At 40.5% G+C, this 17860-nt stretch overlaps 1 protein-coding gene across 1 annotated transcript in view; it reads right to left on the bottom strand.

Moving 5' to 3' along the window:
• Positions 1-17463, bottom strand: part of LOC115820679 (adhesion G-protein coupled receptor D2) — a 53244-nt gene extending 35781 nt beyond the window's left edge. Inside the window, exons 1-18 of the mRNA XM_030784323.1 lie at positions 17428-17463; positions 17311-17338; positions 16619-16852; positions 15710-16342; positions 14529-14602; positions 13585-13872; positions 13343-13454; positions 12754-12891; positions 10611-10716; positions 10043-10154; positions 9400-9455; positions 9110-9236; positions 8479-8582; positions 7381-7483; positions 6955-7108; positions 6360-6493; positions 6014-6129; positions 4965-5085 (exon numbers count right to left, since the gene is read on the bottom strand). Coding sequence (XP_030640183.1) covers positions 4965-5085; positions 6014-6129; positions 6360-6493; positions 6955-7108; positions 7381-7483; positions 8479-8582; positions 9110-9236; positions 9400-9455; positions 10043-10154; positions 10611-10716; positions 12754-12891; positions 13343-13454; positions 13585-13872; positions 14529-14602; positions 15710-16342; positions 16619-16852; positions 17311-17338; positions 17428-17463 — 2676 coding nt within the window. The remainder of the gene's footprint in view (positions 1-4964; positions 5086-6013; positions 6130-6359; positions 6494-6954; positions 7109-7380; positions 7484-8478; positions 8583-9109; positions 9237-9399; positions 9456-10042; positions 10155-10610; positions 10717-12753; positions 12892-13342; positions 13455-13584; positions 13873-14528; positions 14603-15709; positions 16343-16618; positions 16853-17310; positions 17339-17427) is intronic.
• Positions 17464-17860: the final 397 nt, after the last annotated feature.

Raw genomic sequence — 17860 nt, 5'->3', positions numbered from 1 at the left:
CGCCTTGATATCATTGTTTCAATTTAAAGACGTGAAAAGTTAACAAAGATTTTGAAATGATATTGCCCCCTTGTGGCTGACCGAAGACGTGACGGTAGATAATTCAAAGGCAGCACAAGACCAAAGTTGAACAGTGCACCGTGCCCGTTGACCCTACCACAAGCCTTCTCCTTTTCCCCCACTATCATCACCAAAAAAAAAAATAGAAGAAGAAGAAGAAGAAGAAGAAGAAGAAAAAAAAGAGAAAAACTAGTGAAGTTTGTGACCCCAAGCTACTGTTGTCTATCCTCAGATATTGATAGGAGAAGTTATGAGGTAATAATGCGACGGACATCGCATGGACCAGAGTCCATTAAGCTCAGGTAATGGATAGAGCTCAGGCTTTTGAATGACACTGCACAGAGATTGGCTGACAGAGGGTCGGACGATTTATGAACAAATGAAGCCCCCCCCCCTCCTCCCCCCCGCCTGTTTATTATGAGTTTAATAAAGAAGCATACGGAGCATGCCCGTACTGAAAAAAGATTCATAAACAGCATGGCATAGATCAAATTCCGAGTTCCTGTTTCCCCTTTCAACATCTCCCTCATTCACAAACGTGGGTACGGTCGTGAAATCAAAGCAAATAATTTGGCAGTGTTTCATATAACAGACTCTTCAAGACAAGGTGAGTGTTCAGTTTATCTGAAAGCGAACTTAAGTGTCTACCTTTCACACTAACATCTCGAGAAAAAAAAATGCCACTCTTCACACAGATATGATACACACACACGCACAGACACACACACACACACACACGCACTCCAATCAAAGGAAAAGGCACTCACAGAATGGCACACACACACATTTCACATTGCATGTTTGAATCCTAAAGTCCCTGAGAAAAAAAAAAAGAATACTGTTTAGTGCAAAACCAGATTAAAACCACAACTTAATGATTCTCTAAAGGGGGAAAAAAAAGAGGGGAGAGAAAAAGAGAAATAACTGCCAAGAGTGAGCACTCAAACAATCTTGTCAGGCAACCAATAGGAAACACAAGCAATGAAAAGGGCTTGTCAACATTATCTGTTTTATTGATTTAACAATAAAACCCTGTAGCTTAAGTTTTATGTTGCTTTTGCTTCCTATTGAAAATATAATAACTGGAGCAAGTGGGGAAAAAAGAAAAAACAAACAAAAAACAACAAAACAAAAAAACAAAAAAACAAAAAAACAATAATTTCTTTAACTGTCATCTGAAATCTTAAAAGCACACTGGATTATCAACGTAAGTGGCATGCTCATAATTCTGACAGATAATTCTTTCTATCTGCGTATGTGTATTAAACATGTAAATATGCTCACTGCCTGGTTAAAAATAATTTCATTCTTTGTGCCTCCATTTCATTACTTTATTACTTGTTTTTTGTTTAAGGGACTTAGATATCCATATGAAATAATATCCATGTGAAGTATTTACATACACCCTTACAGTCATTCTATAGATCAAATCATACTTTCAGGATTTATAATCATTAAAAGAATGTTCATTTTCAAATCTTCAACTGTTTGATATATTAATCAACTGATTACGATACTCCTATTCCAAAAAGGCATGTTTATCAAAGCAACACCTTAATTTGTTCTTTGACACCCCAACTGTTTCTTCCTATTTTTTGGTATGTTTTTAACATTTGAAGTTAAGCTTTCAGGTTTTTTTTTTAAGTTGCCACTCCCAAACTTTAGGCTTTTGACGCTTTGAAGAGAGAGCCGCAGAGGCGGCGGTGAACAGGGGCTTGGAAATACGCAGGAAAACAGATGAATCGATTTCAAATTGAACACATGGGACTTCTATTTTCTTCAAGTTCCTAAAGGAAAGGCCTGACTACTTGTGTGTGCCATTGAAAGATCAGAGAGAGAGAGAGAGAGACAGAGAGAGAGAGAGAGCAAACAACGGACATTTCCTCTCAACTAGTCTTTATGACTCATTTTCATTCTGGTCTCCACTTCCCCACCTTCACATCAGTTCAATATTTAGCATAGGATAACACGCACACACACACACACACACGCGCACACACACACACACGCACACACACACGCACACACACACACACACACGCACACGCACGCACGCACGCACACACACACACACACACACACACACACACACGCACACACACGCACACACACGCACACACACACAGAAATGATCAGGATCCTAAAACTCTAAACGTGAAGCTTTCTCACATAAGCTTTTGTTTTGTTTAACCGTATGCAGGTGAAATGTTTTAACTGCTCTGTGTTACTCACTCTCTCTCTCTCTCTCAAAAAATTAAAATAAAATAAAATGATTCTTTGACATTGGTTGAGGGTTTTAGACTCTTAGCTATTACTGAGATTACACTTGGATGGTTCTATTCACTTCAATTCAGTCTATCATTTTTGATCATGTCTGGCCTCACAAGACCCAAAACTGGACAACCACCTTCATCTGACTGATGAAAATCATCCCTGTATTCTGTTCAATGACTTTTCCTTTCATAAACAAAATCATTTCATTTTTTACAAGCCTACCTTTTTTTTTTTCTTTCTCAGACAATCTTGTGGATTATTCTTCGACAGTGAATAAAATGAAGGTATGTTCAAGGTTTTTTTTTGTTTGTTTTTTTTTTTTACTCTTCCTAACCACAGTCAAGGATGACTAGGATAACTTTAACACGAGCTACAGAAATACACAAAGACATCATTCTACACCCAAAGTGCAAACGTTCTAGAAGAAAAGCTGAATGTTCTAGAAGCATCAATACACCAAACAATGGAACAAAGTCTGACTGGATGCTCATCAGGGAGCCACATCTCTGGCCATTCTAACTTCTTATAATACAAAATCTTAACAACAAGCAAAAAAAAAATTAACACTCTGCCTTTATGTTCCTGCAAATATAAAAGGAGCAGTCTAATGAAAGTCTGCAAGCAGTGCATCTGTATTAATTAACATTGCGGTTTAAAAAAAAAAAAAAGCCATTAGACGTTAGAGAATGCAAACTATTTATAGAGTGATGCTTAATGATCTGATTCTAAATCTCCATTGATTTCTTGTTAAATATATGGCTCTATTATGAATACAACTGATTAAAGATAAGTACAAATTGGAAATGCAGTATCTTAACAGCATGGGGTATGGTATATTTGTGTAGACTGTGCTAAGAGAAATAAAAACATTTTATCACATTCTTCACACTTCTCTAAGCCCTAAAATTTAGTCAGACGTCCAATGACAATCAAACAAAGTGTTGAGCGTTCAGTTTTAGATTAAACATTCCCGACAGCCAAGTACAGTCCTCGTTTCATTGAAAATATTTCAACTCAAATTCAAAACTGAAACGCAAGGGTTAAATGAGTACATTGCGTCACATCAAATGTTTGTTTTAAAGGAGCAAACAAATGTCTTTGGATGGACGTTCATAGTTTTTAACCCTCAGTTCCACCTCTCTAAATGCAATCATTGTCTTTTAAAATATTATTCAAAAAAAGACATTTAAAAACATATATTTCAGTTGTTATTTTCAAACATATACAAAAAATGTCATTTAAATTGTTTACATTGAGTAGACTCATGTATTTCAAATGATTATCAACTGAGCTGTTCGTCTGCATATTCTACATATGAACAGCACTGATCAACTGAGCTGTTCATCTGCATATTCAATATATGAACAGCACTGATCAACTGAGCTGTTCGTCTGCATATTCTATATATGAACAGCGCTGATTAACTCAGCTGCTCGTCTGCATATTCTGTATATGAACAGCACTGAATAACTCAGCTGTTCGTCTGCATATTCTGTATATGAACAGCACTGATTCATTAACAAACAATGTCTTTTTCCCCTTTCATTTCATCCCATGTGTGAGACCATTAAACACAATCATTCTAAAAGTTGTTACATGAAAACATCTTACGACTAAAAAAAAAAAAAACCTTTATGAAACAGTTAAAAAAAAATCTAAAAGCATCAGAAATAACATTCAATAACATAAATAACATACAAAATCCATTGAAATAACAAACTTAACAGAAAAACATTCGCAACTTTGAGCAACTAGCCAGAGAAAAAAAAAAAATGTAAGGAATGACAAACATGGAAACAGTTGTTCGTTTAAAGAGACGTGCCTGTGAACTCAAATCGTAATTTTATCTGAATTATTCTGAAGCCTTGACAGTATTTTATTCCACAGCCTTTAACACTGGAAAAATGAGAATCTATTATTATTGTCCGGGAACAAACAGTATGTGTAGAAAATTCCTCAGTAAAATTACCATCTCTCCTCTGACCGACACCTCAGTCTCCTGTCATATATATATATATATATATATATATCTATACATATGTGTGTGTGTGTGTGTGCTTTGAATCTGTACCACGTCCACTTAAAACAACAATTATCATTATTCTGCACGCTGACAGACTGAGTCTCTCTGCACCCTGAAACCTGAGCCTCTCTCATTCCAACCATCTTACAGAACGTGTCAAATTCAACCACCTTCCAACTGAAGCCCACAGACAATGCCACACTTCTCACACTACACCCCCTAACTCCGCCACAGAGGACTGGTTCAATAGAATACGTCCGACAATGCCAGAGGAAGCGAAAGAGAAAGAGAGAAAGGGAGAGAATGAAAGCAGGAGAGAGAGAGAGAGAGGGGAGGAAGGAAGGAAGAAAGAAGAAAGAGAGAAGAAAAAGGCTAAATGGGAAAGAAATGAATAAAGAAAGAAAGAAAGAAAGAAAGAGAGAGAGAGAGAGAGAGAAAGAAAGAAAGAAAGAAAGAAAGAGAGAGAGAGAGAAAGAAAGAAAGAAAGAAAGAAAGAGAGAAGAGAGAGAGAGAGAGAAAGAAAGAAAGAGAGAGAGAGAGAAAGTAAGAAAGAAAGAAAGAAAGAAAGAGAGGGAGAAAGAGCGAAAGGACAGAAGTGGAGTCTTACCTGCAGCGAGTTGAGGAGGATAAAGACGTAGGCCATTGCAATGGAGAAGGGCACCAGGACCCCACACAGCCATGTGAGGCCCAGTATTGGCAACAAGACCAGCACTGCTTTCACTGCAGCCCTGTAAGGAACAGCAAAAAAAAAAACAAAAAAAAAACAACCATACACCATCAACCGTGGGCACCGTTCCCCTTTCACAACCGACCAACCAACCAACCAACCAACCACCCACCCCTCCAACCCGCCTGCCACACATTCTCACTGCAGACCGTCTGTTCTCACCCCTTCTTCGGCCCCGACAGAAAGCCGGACAGCTTGGCAATGAGGCTCTTCCAAGCACAACAGGAGCCGCTGCTGAAACTCATATTGTGGCAATTTCCACACTAAATCTGTCTTAATTCTGTTTAGTATAAAATTACCTTCCCGTTCAGGTGACCGCTAAAGTGAACCAGCTGTGGCAGTGGAGGTCCGACTGGAACCAGAGGAAGTGTGTGTTTGACTTTGCTCTCAGCTGCCATGTTTGCCCAATAGCTTTCAGCGCCTGCACTGATATTCCCTAACATAGAGCCCTTATTGAGAACCCGCTGAAAATGGCTAATACATCAGTCCCCCGAATATTAGTCAGCGTTACTTTACGCCATAATGCTGAATAAATATGAGATGGTTTAATTTGTTTTGGGGTTTTTTTTTTTGAAAAAGGTAAGTGAAAACATTTATAGACAAACAGGACTGACAATACAGGCTCTGTGAGTAAAAGCTCTATGAACACCTGGTAGAACATTCTGGAAAGTATATCATATTATATTATATTACATTCAATCGCTTCTTCAACTAGGTTAGCACTACACAATAAAGGATAAATGAGGTATTTTGACCATAATCAGGTGACAATTATGGGCAAAAAGCATTAACAAAAAGATAACAAATACATATATACAATGTGTTGAATAGTTTTACTGTATGCCCAGTTAAAGCTTGTGATTGCTTGGTGAATGAGAGAGGTTAAAGGGCGCCCCCCTGTGGCGAGACAGAGAAACAGCAGAGCTTACCTGATCTGTTCGTAAGCTTGTTCCACTGGACTACTGCTCACAGCCATCATCAAAGATCTTCTCTTCGCCGTGGAGATGGTAATGACCACAACGCGTATCAACACCATGATATTTACCTGAAAAACAGATGGACATATTTATTCAAATTTTTAAAAAAATAAATAAATAATGTATACGTTTGCGACGGCTTTAAATACACTCTTCTACTGCTAAAATATGACAAAAGGAATTATCGTTGTTAAAGGAGAAACTGTAAAAGTTATAATCAGAAGATAATCAAGTTAAAATAAACGAATAAAATGAAAAAAAGGGAATCAGGGAAAAGGATAAATGATGATAAACATGCCATGATGATGAAAATGACTGGTCCGGCAAAACCCCATATAACTCCATTCTGTACACTGAGCCAGCAGTGTCCGTCGGCCGAGTACTTATCAGAGGCAGAGGCCAGGGTAATGGTCACGATTAACACAGGCAGACCTGCAAACACACACACACACACACACACAACTCACTGAGCCCTACACACACAGCTTATATATATATAGTACATCTGTTACTGTATATGAAATCAACTGGCTGTATCTGAAAACATACTGATTTTGTCATCCAGCTCAAGCTAGCACTTGAAGACATTTGCAGCTTTTTTTTTTAATGTATACACATTTCTGGCTTTAAAAGACTGGGGGATCTTGATTGCAAAATGCAAAATGTACTTCTAAACATACATGTTAGGGTTAAGGTTATTAGAGACTCATTTAAATTGCACAATGGAACTAGGCACAACCAAAAGACTAGCGCCCCAGGTCCAAACGACATTAAAAAACACTTTATCATTGGAACCCTTATCATCACAAATGCCTGTCGTTCTAAATCTATTGATCCCTGTGACTGGACTAAGGCACAAACACAGGAGAGGTTAAACGAGGTCAACAGGTTACCCCAGCCAATGAGATAATAGTATTTCATGTGACGGTCTTCGCTGAGGTTGACCGTCACCACTTTGCTCCAAAGCAGGAGCCCCTCCACCAGCATCCAGCTAAACGCCGCCATGAAGAACAGATGGAGCAGAGCCGCCACCAGGGTGCAGGCCACCTAAAGCAGGGCAGGGGTCACGGGGTCAGAGGTCAAAGGTCAACACAACACAGTCGACGCGGCCACACGGCCGCAACTGTCGTCTCGTTCCGTCAGAGCAAAATACGGCAACGTGGCAAAACGGTCATTGCCGTTCTAAGTCTCGACGCTTACTCTCTTCCAGGCTCTTGTTTGTGTCTGATACACAGAAATCAACAACGTAACACCTTCATAAAAAAAAAAACAAACAAAATCAAAAGAATAAATGAATAAATAAACACGTTTACACAGACCTTGTTGTGTATGGCCGAGCCACTGCAGAGCAGTACAATCTGAGCACAGGTGAGGGAGATGAACAGGTTCTTGTGAATTGACGTCCGGTCTGATTTAGGAATACTGCAGAGGCAAGACAAAGAACTAACTTAACCACTTAAAACTGCATGTCATGAGCTTATGGCAAAGGCCAAAATGAGAAGTCATGACCTCAGATCACTTGAAGAAATGCATTAGTGATTTGCATAGAAGTGCACACTGCATTGGTATGTGTTTTTTTTGGGGGGGGGGGGGGGGTCAGTGGTGTCATCCGGCGTGTTGACCGGTGAGCTGCACTCAGCTGACTAAGCACGGGCCCGTCCGTAAATCTCTTAACGAAACGAATGAACCCAAAACGGGCCCGTTTAGGGTCTCCCTGAGTGACCCTTAAAGTTAATTAACTCCACCACGCCATCGCCATAAAACTCCAGCTCCCGGCTCCTGAGCGGAGAGCAGTCGAAGGAAACTAATGACTAGATTAGCATTGTTCAATACTGATTCTACCCTTAAACCAAGAGGGCTATTGACCAGCGGCAGGACCTGACAGAACAGTGATCACTGACGTTTGTCCCAGGAGACTAAAGGATTCCTCTGTAGGTAACAGCGTCATTAGTGACACGACAGATACCATGAGCACTTACGACAGCTCAGGACATCTGCTCTTATGACTATTAATGACATCTCGTGACTGTTGAAAACGAACAAGGACCACAGTGAGTATTTGGGGCAGCTTCCGGCAACTCTCCGATTTGTTTTGGTCTATGATCAGCCATCCTCAGTCCAAACAATTGTGTTTATTATAATTATGAGGTGCAAAAACTGATCCTAGATCAGCACTTTTACTCTGACAGGCTTCTAATGGACCGTGATGAGGGAGATTTAGCCAATAGTTTCTCCTCTGGAATTTGGAGACGGCCTGAAATCCAGAGACGTTTCAACAACACCCTATAAAGCTTTACCCCTTGAGTATCCCACCCCCCCAACCCTTGTCTCCCACAGACACACACACACACACACACACACACACAGACCAGCAGGAGTGATGTTGCCGTGGCAGCAGTTCCCTGAAAATCACTTACTCGAGCACAGTAAACAGCATCAAGGTCACCACCAGCGCACAGAGAGACGCTCCCGAACCGATGAACGTCAGTTTAGTCAAAACACTCTCCTCTTCTGGACTCCACTGCAGATAGTGCACAAGGCAGTCAAAACACAGCCCCCGCAACATTTGTTACCCCCCCCCCTCCTCCACTTCCAACCCTCCAGATTACACACACACACACACACACACACACACTAACACACACACTCAACACAAGCATTCCATGAGTCTAGACACAAATGTTACCGTGCGCAGATATGGCAAGACCTACCAGCTACACTAGTGCATGATGGTCACTAACTGAAATTTCCGTAAGTCAACAGTGCCCTCTGCTGGACAATTCAATACTTTACAAAATTCAAAAAAAAAAAAACTCAGAAGGGATTTGATAACTCTAAAATCATTCATTTCATAGAATCAATTGAAGCTGAAGTTAATTTACTACAAAATGCTATTTTATTATAAAAAGTTTATTTACTATTAAAAAAAACAAAACAAAAAAAAACTACTGTGCTTATCCAGACCCACAGAAGTACTGCATTCACGCATTTATCACGTCAGTCATTACAATGACAGCAGATGTGATGTTTGAGTCTAATCTGTATTACCGTGTTGTCCATGTAATTCATGAGGACAGCGAAGTTTGTGGTGTGACTACAGGAGCAGGTGGTGACATCTGGCCCGGAGTACATCACACGACAGCCCTCCTGTGACCAGCCGCTCACATGGCCTTCCCTGAGGACAGGCAAAACAAACAAACAAACACACAAACAAACAAACAAACAAACAAACAAACGATAAACAGACCATCAAATCCACCGTAACGCAACAGCCTGTAATGACCAGTCAGAGTCTCCGATGAAAAGAGACTTTGACAGACATTGTGTCATTTACTTACATCAGGCTGAAGTTCCAAAAAACACAAACAGGCGTGACACGCTGCGTATACTCCACCTAGAATAAAAAACAGATGTTTTGTTTCAGCTGTTCTCGCTCGTTCCAGCCAAAACTCACACAGAGTCCTGAAAACCCCAGCGTAATCTAAGCCAGCTCTACAGTTTAGTACACTGGGGTGTAAAAAATATTAAGTTACACAAACCTTACTGCAATTTGGACAAGCCAGTCACTTTGAATGTATATCCAAGACAGCTTTTTTTTTTTTTTTTTTCAATACAAGTTATCTTGAATTGCTGGATTTGGTTGCTATGGTACTTTCTTGTCCAACTTCTCAAATACATTCATAAGATTTGTACAGTACTAGGTTTCCATCTATCTGCTGTGATGACTCATAATGACATACAGCCCTGTGTTTTTGTGGTAGTTCGTACATAATGTGTTTCTGTGCTGATTTACACAGTACTGTGTTTTTGTGGCAGTTCATACATTTTTGTGCTTGTGTGAAGATTTATACAACGCTGTGTTTGCGTGGTACTTTGTATAGCACTGTGTCTTAAATGTAAAAGGCTGAATTTGGACCAAATAATGAGGCACGTTCTCTTCCACGGCAGAGCGAGGATTAGAGAGCAGTGCCTTCTCCTCACCGTGTTTAGAGAGGACAGGGAGTACTGAACAGAGACCGGAACATTCTCTGCCCTTGACACATCGCGAACGGTGGCCGAGATAATCGCCGTACCCAGCTGACCGTCTATGAGACTTAAGACAAAAACACACACACACACACACACACACACCGTTCACATTGCAATAACTGATCTGAATCTCATTCTACAAATCCAGAAATAACTGTTAAACTCCTGTGTTTCTCACTTAAATTTTTCTTCACTAAAATGAACATGAATCCTATAGTGTGTTAAGGTCATGTGTGTTGCACTTTATAAATAAAAAACAGTCTTTCATTCACAGTGAATTCAAAAATATATATATGAATAGTGCAATACAAAATAACAAATAACAGATGGAGTTGTTATGTTATTATGGAGTTTGTACGCTTCAGCACATGTAGTGTTTTTCATTCAGGCCTAAAACCTGCACAAAGGGAACGGTGCGTAAACGACTTGATCCGACTCTGCACGCCGAGGACACCAAAACAAATGTGTGTGATTTGGCCAGAGTGTTGAATCACACATAACCAATCAGAGCGTCTCTTACCCTTCTCTGTCACTCTGTCCTTCAGAAGATGAGTCAAACCGCATTCTGTTTTGCATTTCCAGCACGTGACTGTAGTATGTGTGAATAAACATGACCTCTTTGTGACCTGTCCAAATAAAAAAAAAAAACTACAGTTACCATCAATCACGGACAGTAGCGCTGTGTTTACCGAGCGCTAATGTCTTATTGTGTTTCGCATGCAGTGGGGTTTTCGCACACAATCCCACAATCCCCCGGGGACCGAAACAGACAGAAATTCTTTGCTCTAATTCATCACGAACACACCAGAATATGTCAACAACAACACGTCTGCTAATCAGCGCGCTCTTGATTAATTAAACGCTGACAGGCTACACTGAAAAACACGGGAGCCAAGGACCAGGTTTGAAAAACACTCTTCTAAAAGCCAAAAAATGAGGGAAGAATGACACCGGAGTTAAAGAATATAAAACATACTTAAGAAAACGCACACACACATGCCGACTTTTCCGATCTAACTCACAGTCACGACATTGAAAGCGGACGTAGTTAACATAAAACTACATTAAAAAAAAGGGCAACCCCTAAAAAGGAAAGAAAAAATGTTCAACAAGAGAATAGTGAAAACTAATCATCGCTATACATTGTAAAACTTTCTTCCTTCAGGGTCCATTTGGATGTCCACATTGAATTTAAGCGATGACAGTGTTTAAAGAGGAAGCGTGTCTTATTCTTCAGATCGATGAAGGTGTGACTTAATCCGAAGCCTTTTCACGTGCCAACCATAAGACTCGTGCCACGAGGACATAACCAAATTCCTACTGATTTCAGTCATTGATTTAACCAAGAGACGGAACATCATCGTCAGGCCAACAGAGAGAGTGAATATACAGTGCATCAGGAATGTTTTCTGACCCTCTCAAGTTTTCCACGTTTTGTTACGTTTCAGACTCATCTAAAAATGGATTCAATTCTTTTTTTTTTTTTCTCATCAGTCTACACACAATACTCCACAATGACAAAGCAAAAACAGTTTTTTTGGAGTGTTTTGTTAATTTGTTGGAAATAAAAGACTGAAATATCCCATTTACATCAGTATTCAGACTCTTTGTCATGACAGTTGGGCTCTGGTGCATTCTGCTTCTATCAGTGCTCCTTGAGATGTTTCAACAATTTGATTTGAGTCCACCTATGCCTAAATGAACTCATTGGACATGATTAGGAAAAGCACATACCTGTCTATATAAGGTGTCACGGTTGATGGTGTATGTCAGAGTGAAAACAAAGCCATGAGGTCAAAAGAATTGTCCGTAGATGGAAGCCATTCCAGCACATGACACCAGACAGCCCGCTCAGAGTCGTTCAGGTGCTCTTTGGCAAACCCCCAGCGGGCTGTCATGTGCCTTTTAGTGAGGAACAGCTTCTGTTTGGCCGCTCTACCATAAAGGCCTGATTGGTCGAGTGATGCATTGACGGTTGTCCCTCGGTAAGGTTCTCCCACCTCCACAAAGGAGCTCTGGATCTCATTCATAGTGACCATTGGGTTCTTGGTTACCTGTCTGACCGAGGCCCCTCGTCCGCGATTACTCAGTTTATCTGGGCGGCCAGATCTAGGAAGACTGTTGGTGGTTCCAGATCTCTTCCAGCTGAGAATGATGGAGGCTACTGAGCTCTTGGGCACTTTCAATGCTGCAGAAATTCTCTTATAGCCTTCCCCAGATCTGTGTCTTGACACAATCCTGTCTCGCAGGTCTACGGACAACCTCGTGGCTTTGTTTTCACTCTGACATACACCATCAACTGTGACACCTTATATAGACGGGTGTGTGCCTTTCCTAATTATGTCCAGTGAGTTCATTTAGGCACAGGTGTATGTAAATGGGATATTTCGGTCTTTTATTCTTCCTAAATTAACAAACCACTCCAAAAACCTGTTTTTGCTTTATCGTTGTGGAGTATTGCAGGTAGATCGATGAGGGAAAAAATGAATTGAATCCATTTTGAGATGAGTCTGAAACATAACAAAATGTGGAAAACTTGAGAGGGTCTGAAAACTCTCTGTATGCACTGTACACGTAAATACAAGGACCCCGCAGGTTCTGAGGTTAAAGCAACAAAAAATGGACTGAGTGAAAATGGTTCTGGTTCTGGTTCTGGTTCTGACCCAGTGAGTAGAGTCTGTGGAGCTCCAAGTCTGGAATGAGAATCTCGTCATGATGGTTGGACTGGGTGTCATAAGCAGATGGTTTATACAGGAAGCTGCAGCTCGCCTGAGAAAGCTGTCTCGGCTCCAGATGAACATCTAAAAAAAATGTCAGAAAGATTTTTTTTAAAAAAATCATTGAGAAAAAGAAGACATTTTTACAGCTAGAATACATTTGTTGCTGTTTTTTTTTTTTTTTTTTTTTTTTACAAAGACACAAGATAGTGTTTTAGCTCTGAGGATATATTGATTACTCAACAGCACATAACTGCATTTTACAAAATGCAGAGGAAATGCAGAACTTCCTGCCGATTTTGGCCCGGTATTGCTTCAAGCGGTTCTGGTTTTTTTTCTTTATTTCTGTTTTGTTTTGGTTTTTTACCCTACAACATCAGTAATAAGTTTTACTTCTGACTCACACATGATGCAATGTACCTATATGAGACTAGCACAAGCAAACTTTACATATATTCGAAAAATAATTATTATCACCATATTAGTAACATTAATTTTAATATATGGATATGGGGAAACACTGAGAATACTTCACCTATGCTGTTTGTTGAAATGCTGTAGCTTTTCCCATCTTTCCACAGTACGTCTGCCAGCGCGCAAATCAATTTGTCAATACTTTCAATAACCGAGAATGGTCTGGGACGGACCTGCAGGAAAATACAACAAAAATTGACTGTTAATGATAAAAAAAGAAAGGCAAAAAATAGACAGGATCGATATTCTCAGACTTTTACGGATGAACATTAACTGATTTGTCAATAGCTGCACGTGACAGACCTCATCTTCACTCAGATCCAACCAATGAACAGCCATATCAGGGTCAAGGATCTCACTGGCCAGTTTCAGGTAATTGGTGACCAGAGACACGATGGCCTCAGAGGGGCTGGATCCCAGGGACAGGTGTGCGGCCGCCGCTTTCTCCATCATCTGAGTCAGGTGGAGGATGTCGGAGGAAGTGACGATGGCTGGGTTGCTTTTCAGAACCTTGACAAGAACACCACTGAGCGCGCTCAGTCCGGCCAGGTCTCGCTTGGCAGGTGCGGTTAGGTTATTTCCATCCGTTGTCTTCAGAGAAAGACACGATACACAAACAGGAGAATTAAAATAGGACGATGAACTGGTCACATTCAGCTCTATGTTTGTTACTCTGCACATATACTTCACATGAAACTCTGCATTGTAAAAATATGTGCAAATAATACGCATGTTGAGGTAATGTGAACCCCATATCGCTATGTGCAATAATAAAACAATAAGGTACAAGTGGTATTGTCAGAGTTAAAAGGCTGTTAAGCTTGTTAGGTTGTTAAAATATTCCACTGTGATTGAACACAGTTACTGTGTTGTCAAGGCAACGTTAAGCATCTGTGAAAAGATACAGTACTGTGGAAAGCCATTAGCCATGTTATGTTGTGAGTATACACGCAGATGGAACGCTGAACCGACCAATCAAAGTCCAGAACCTGAACGATCCGTTTTAAAGCCATCAAACTGATAAGGTACGCCATTATTCAAATGATGGTGTGGTTTTCAAAATTTGCTTTTTTATGCCTAGTGCAAAAAAAACTATGGAGATCGGTTTTGATAAAAACAGCTGAAAACATCCAAGTGAAACAGAAATTTCAGTTGACAAGACCATAAAATAATTCATCCAAAACTGGTCCGCCCTTTGCAGGTTGGAAACTCTTTGGGATCATGACTGTGACGGACATTAAACTCACAGGTTGGCCAACCAGGTCCTTCTTGACTTGTTTGAAAAACGGTGTCTTGGGAAAGCCATAGACATCAAATTCATCTGAAACCAAAAAAAAAAGTGTAAAAAGTCCACACATGCTTATCAGTCAAATGCAAACTAAGGTACAACACTTCCCATGATCTATATTCCACATCTCTGATTTGATCAGCTGACAACACCAAACTTGTCAAACAGGGACTGAAGTCAGCATTCCAAAAGTTTATTTTATGAAAAATGCAACATTTTTAGTCAACAAATTTATTTGACCTATTTTTTGAAGCACCCCATTGTATCTTTCGTGAAAGTGGAGCTCATTGTTTTCATTGGTGCTGCAGTTTGCAGTTTCATCGTTCTGTGAAATCTGAGCAGATTTGACGGCTCAGAACGATATATCGCAATATATCGAGAGCACCCACCTTTATCAAACTGACAGACTCCTCCTTTCAGCGCATCGCAACGATCCAAGTGCCAGGTTCCACTCATTGGATCAAAACTCACACATTTACCATTAGTGGGTGTGTACACATCCACAGAGGTAAAATTCTGGTTTTGTAAGTCTAACCAGGGAATTATCAGTTGACCATCAATTTGACTAGTGTTACCTGAAAAGAAAGAAGGAAAAAACAATGTTACTATAAGGAATAAAAAACAGAACCATTAAAAAAAACTTCCACCGGCTAAAAACAAATAGTGTTTGACAGCTTAAAAGCAGACAACCAAACCATGCTTCTCAGTGTGTTTAATTTGAGGTGATGTCATCCAGTGTCACGGCAACCAATTCAAAATAGAGTGGAACTATCTAAATTTACCACATGGACACAATAACTGCCGCTTTTTGTTTCTGGTTAGTCACATGACAAGAGTCAAAAGGGGCCATTACTTACTGGCTTAAGCTCTGTCAGAGGAGAACGTCTATTCGAAAGGGTGGGATACAGAATTACAACACGCATGAAATATTTACAACCATTACGGCTAACTCTGCCAATTACGACTTGGCGGAGGGCTCTTATTTTCATGTTAGTCGGTACAGAGGGGGGAACCACAGGCTTGAATTTCAATACGAGAGCTATGGGAGACACTGAGGTAGTCCATCTCACTGCTCTGTCTGGTCCCATTCAAATGAGGCATGTCCCCTCTCCCTTTCAAAAAAAAAAAAAAAAACGTTACCTTGACACAGGGACTTTCCCCAGTGTCTCTGCAGGGAGGGTTCCACTTCCAAAGCTGAAGCACTCCACTTAAAAAACAGACCAGAGGGAATAGGTGAACACTCTTTTTCCATAGTCTGAATCTCACTGCTGTTCAACACCCGTTTCCAGATGTAGAGCTGCGTAATGCTTCCGCAAAAAGCCTCCTGGCTCTTGAACGATCCGCCGTAAGCGTCCTGCTCCTGGCCGATGATGAACTGGCCGTTGCGTCCGATGCGTTCCGACGGATAGAGGTTCGACCCCTGACCTATCTCCGAACCGTTCACCGTGATGGCCCACCGGCCCCCCTGTGCGGCCCAGCTGACGCACACGGAGTGCCAGGAAGCGTCGTTTGGGAAAGCAGACACATAGCGGCTGTGTACTCCGTGCACGAGGAGAGCGAGCTGGATGGGCTCGCCCTGGATAACTTGAGCTCGAAGCTGGAATTCATTAATAAAAGTCTGTATGGCATAAGAGAACACAGTGGAAACTCCGTGGCAGCTTGGGTCGAATCGAACACGGGCGCAAACCGTGACGGCGTCCATGGTCGGGAAACTCTGCAGGAGTCGAGCAGACTTCCTATCTGTTCTCCCCAAAAACTCCAGGATTAGGGAATCTGAGGCGCCTTCAGTGGCACAATAGCCAAAGAAAATTATATTCACATCACGCAACGACTGCAATGGTATGCACACAACTGTATTGTTACATTTTGTCATTCTGTCACTTGAAAATAGACAACAAAAGAGGCGAAAAAACAGAAATAAAGGAAAACGCGGAAGAACATTCTATACGTAACTGTTCTCTATAAAAGCAAGGGGCCACACTGAAGAGCATTTAAAATTCAAAGAAAAACGTTTTGGTTTTTTTTTTTTGTCACGTAAATGGAACTCACCGCTCATTTGTTTCACGACTTTCATCGCGATCCAAACGGGCTGAGTGATGTTAAGCGACTGTAAAAAGCTGCTCAGTTCTCTGTTCTCAAGGACGTTAGAGACCACAGCCATAGCTCCAGACCTCTGGCTGCAGACCTCGCGGGCAGCGTGCCACTGCATGCGGTCAGGAACATACTCATAATATGGTTCATCATAGGGGAGCAGGGTCTCGCTCTCCACCGTTAACACCAGGGCTGTTCACAGATGTTAGAGGGTGGAAAGAAAAAGGGACAATGAATTTGGCTTTAAAGTTATTAGGTTCAAACCACAAAGCCCTTTCACTGAGCCTCTGACGTAAGCACTAAGGAAAGGTCGTGTGGTCGTATGGAAATGAAACAATTTTACCTTGTTTTACATGACTAGAGTGTTCTTTCGTGTTTGCTAACTAAAGGGTATAAGACTACTTGTACACTGAGCTCCACTGAGTGGTATGGGTAAATATCTGTTAATAGAAACGCATCATCTAAAAATCATGACAGTTCAACTGATGGTTGATATATAAAAAGAGAATTCCTATTTTTAAATTAAATTACAGTCACAAACAAATATATAGACAGACAGACAGACAGATAGATAGATAGATAGATAGATAGATAGATAGATAGATAGATAGATAGATAGATAGATAGACAGACAGATGTGTGCTGCTTACCTTTTCCTAAGCAATACTGAAACAAAATCTGTGAAATAAAAGTCATTTATTAGCTGAGAACACCACAAAACTCAATCATATTATTTACAAATGTATTTAAAAACAGTAAATACTTACAATGATAAGAGAGCATATTATTTGAGAAAAATACATCCTGTAAAGTAAAAAGTACATTTAAAGACTTTGGCATGAAAAGAAGGCAGAGGAATGAGAAAAGATTTTTCTAATTACATATAGCCACAAGTAAACTTGTTTGAAGAAAATTACAAACGACACGTTTTGGTAGCAAGCTAAGCTAAAACTACCGTTTTAAAGTAATACCTGAGAGGTTTTGATTTTCAACGCTGCTCACGAGACATGCGGTTTCAATTTGTTCAAGTTTTCAGAATCATTCGAGTGCTTTTTTCTTCCAAAGCAAAACTGTTGAATCGATGTCCAAAACACTGCTGTCGTCGTTCTTCAAACTTGCAGGGACCTCCTCAATGATATAAGACTATGAGAATTCACTGATGCATTTGCACAGCTACAGTGAGAAAGGAGGGGTCCAGCG

Source organism: Chanos chanos, chromosome 9 (assembly GCF_902362185.1).
Source record: "Chanos chanos chromosome 9, fChaCha1.1, whole genome shotgun sequence".
Lineage (NCBI taxonomy): Eukaryota > Metazoa > Chordata > Actinopteri > Gonorynchiformes > Chanidae > Chanos > Chanos chanos.
The sequence above is the reverse complement of the archived record's forward strand: the minus strand, read 5'-3'. Positions and strand labels throughout refer to the sequence as shown.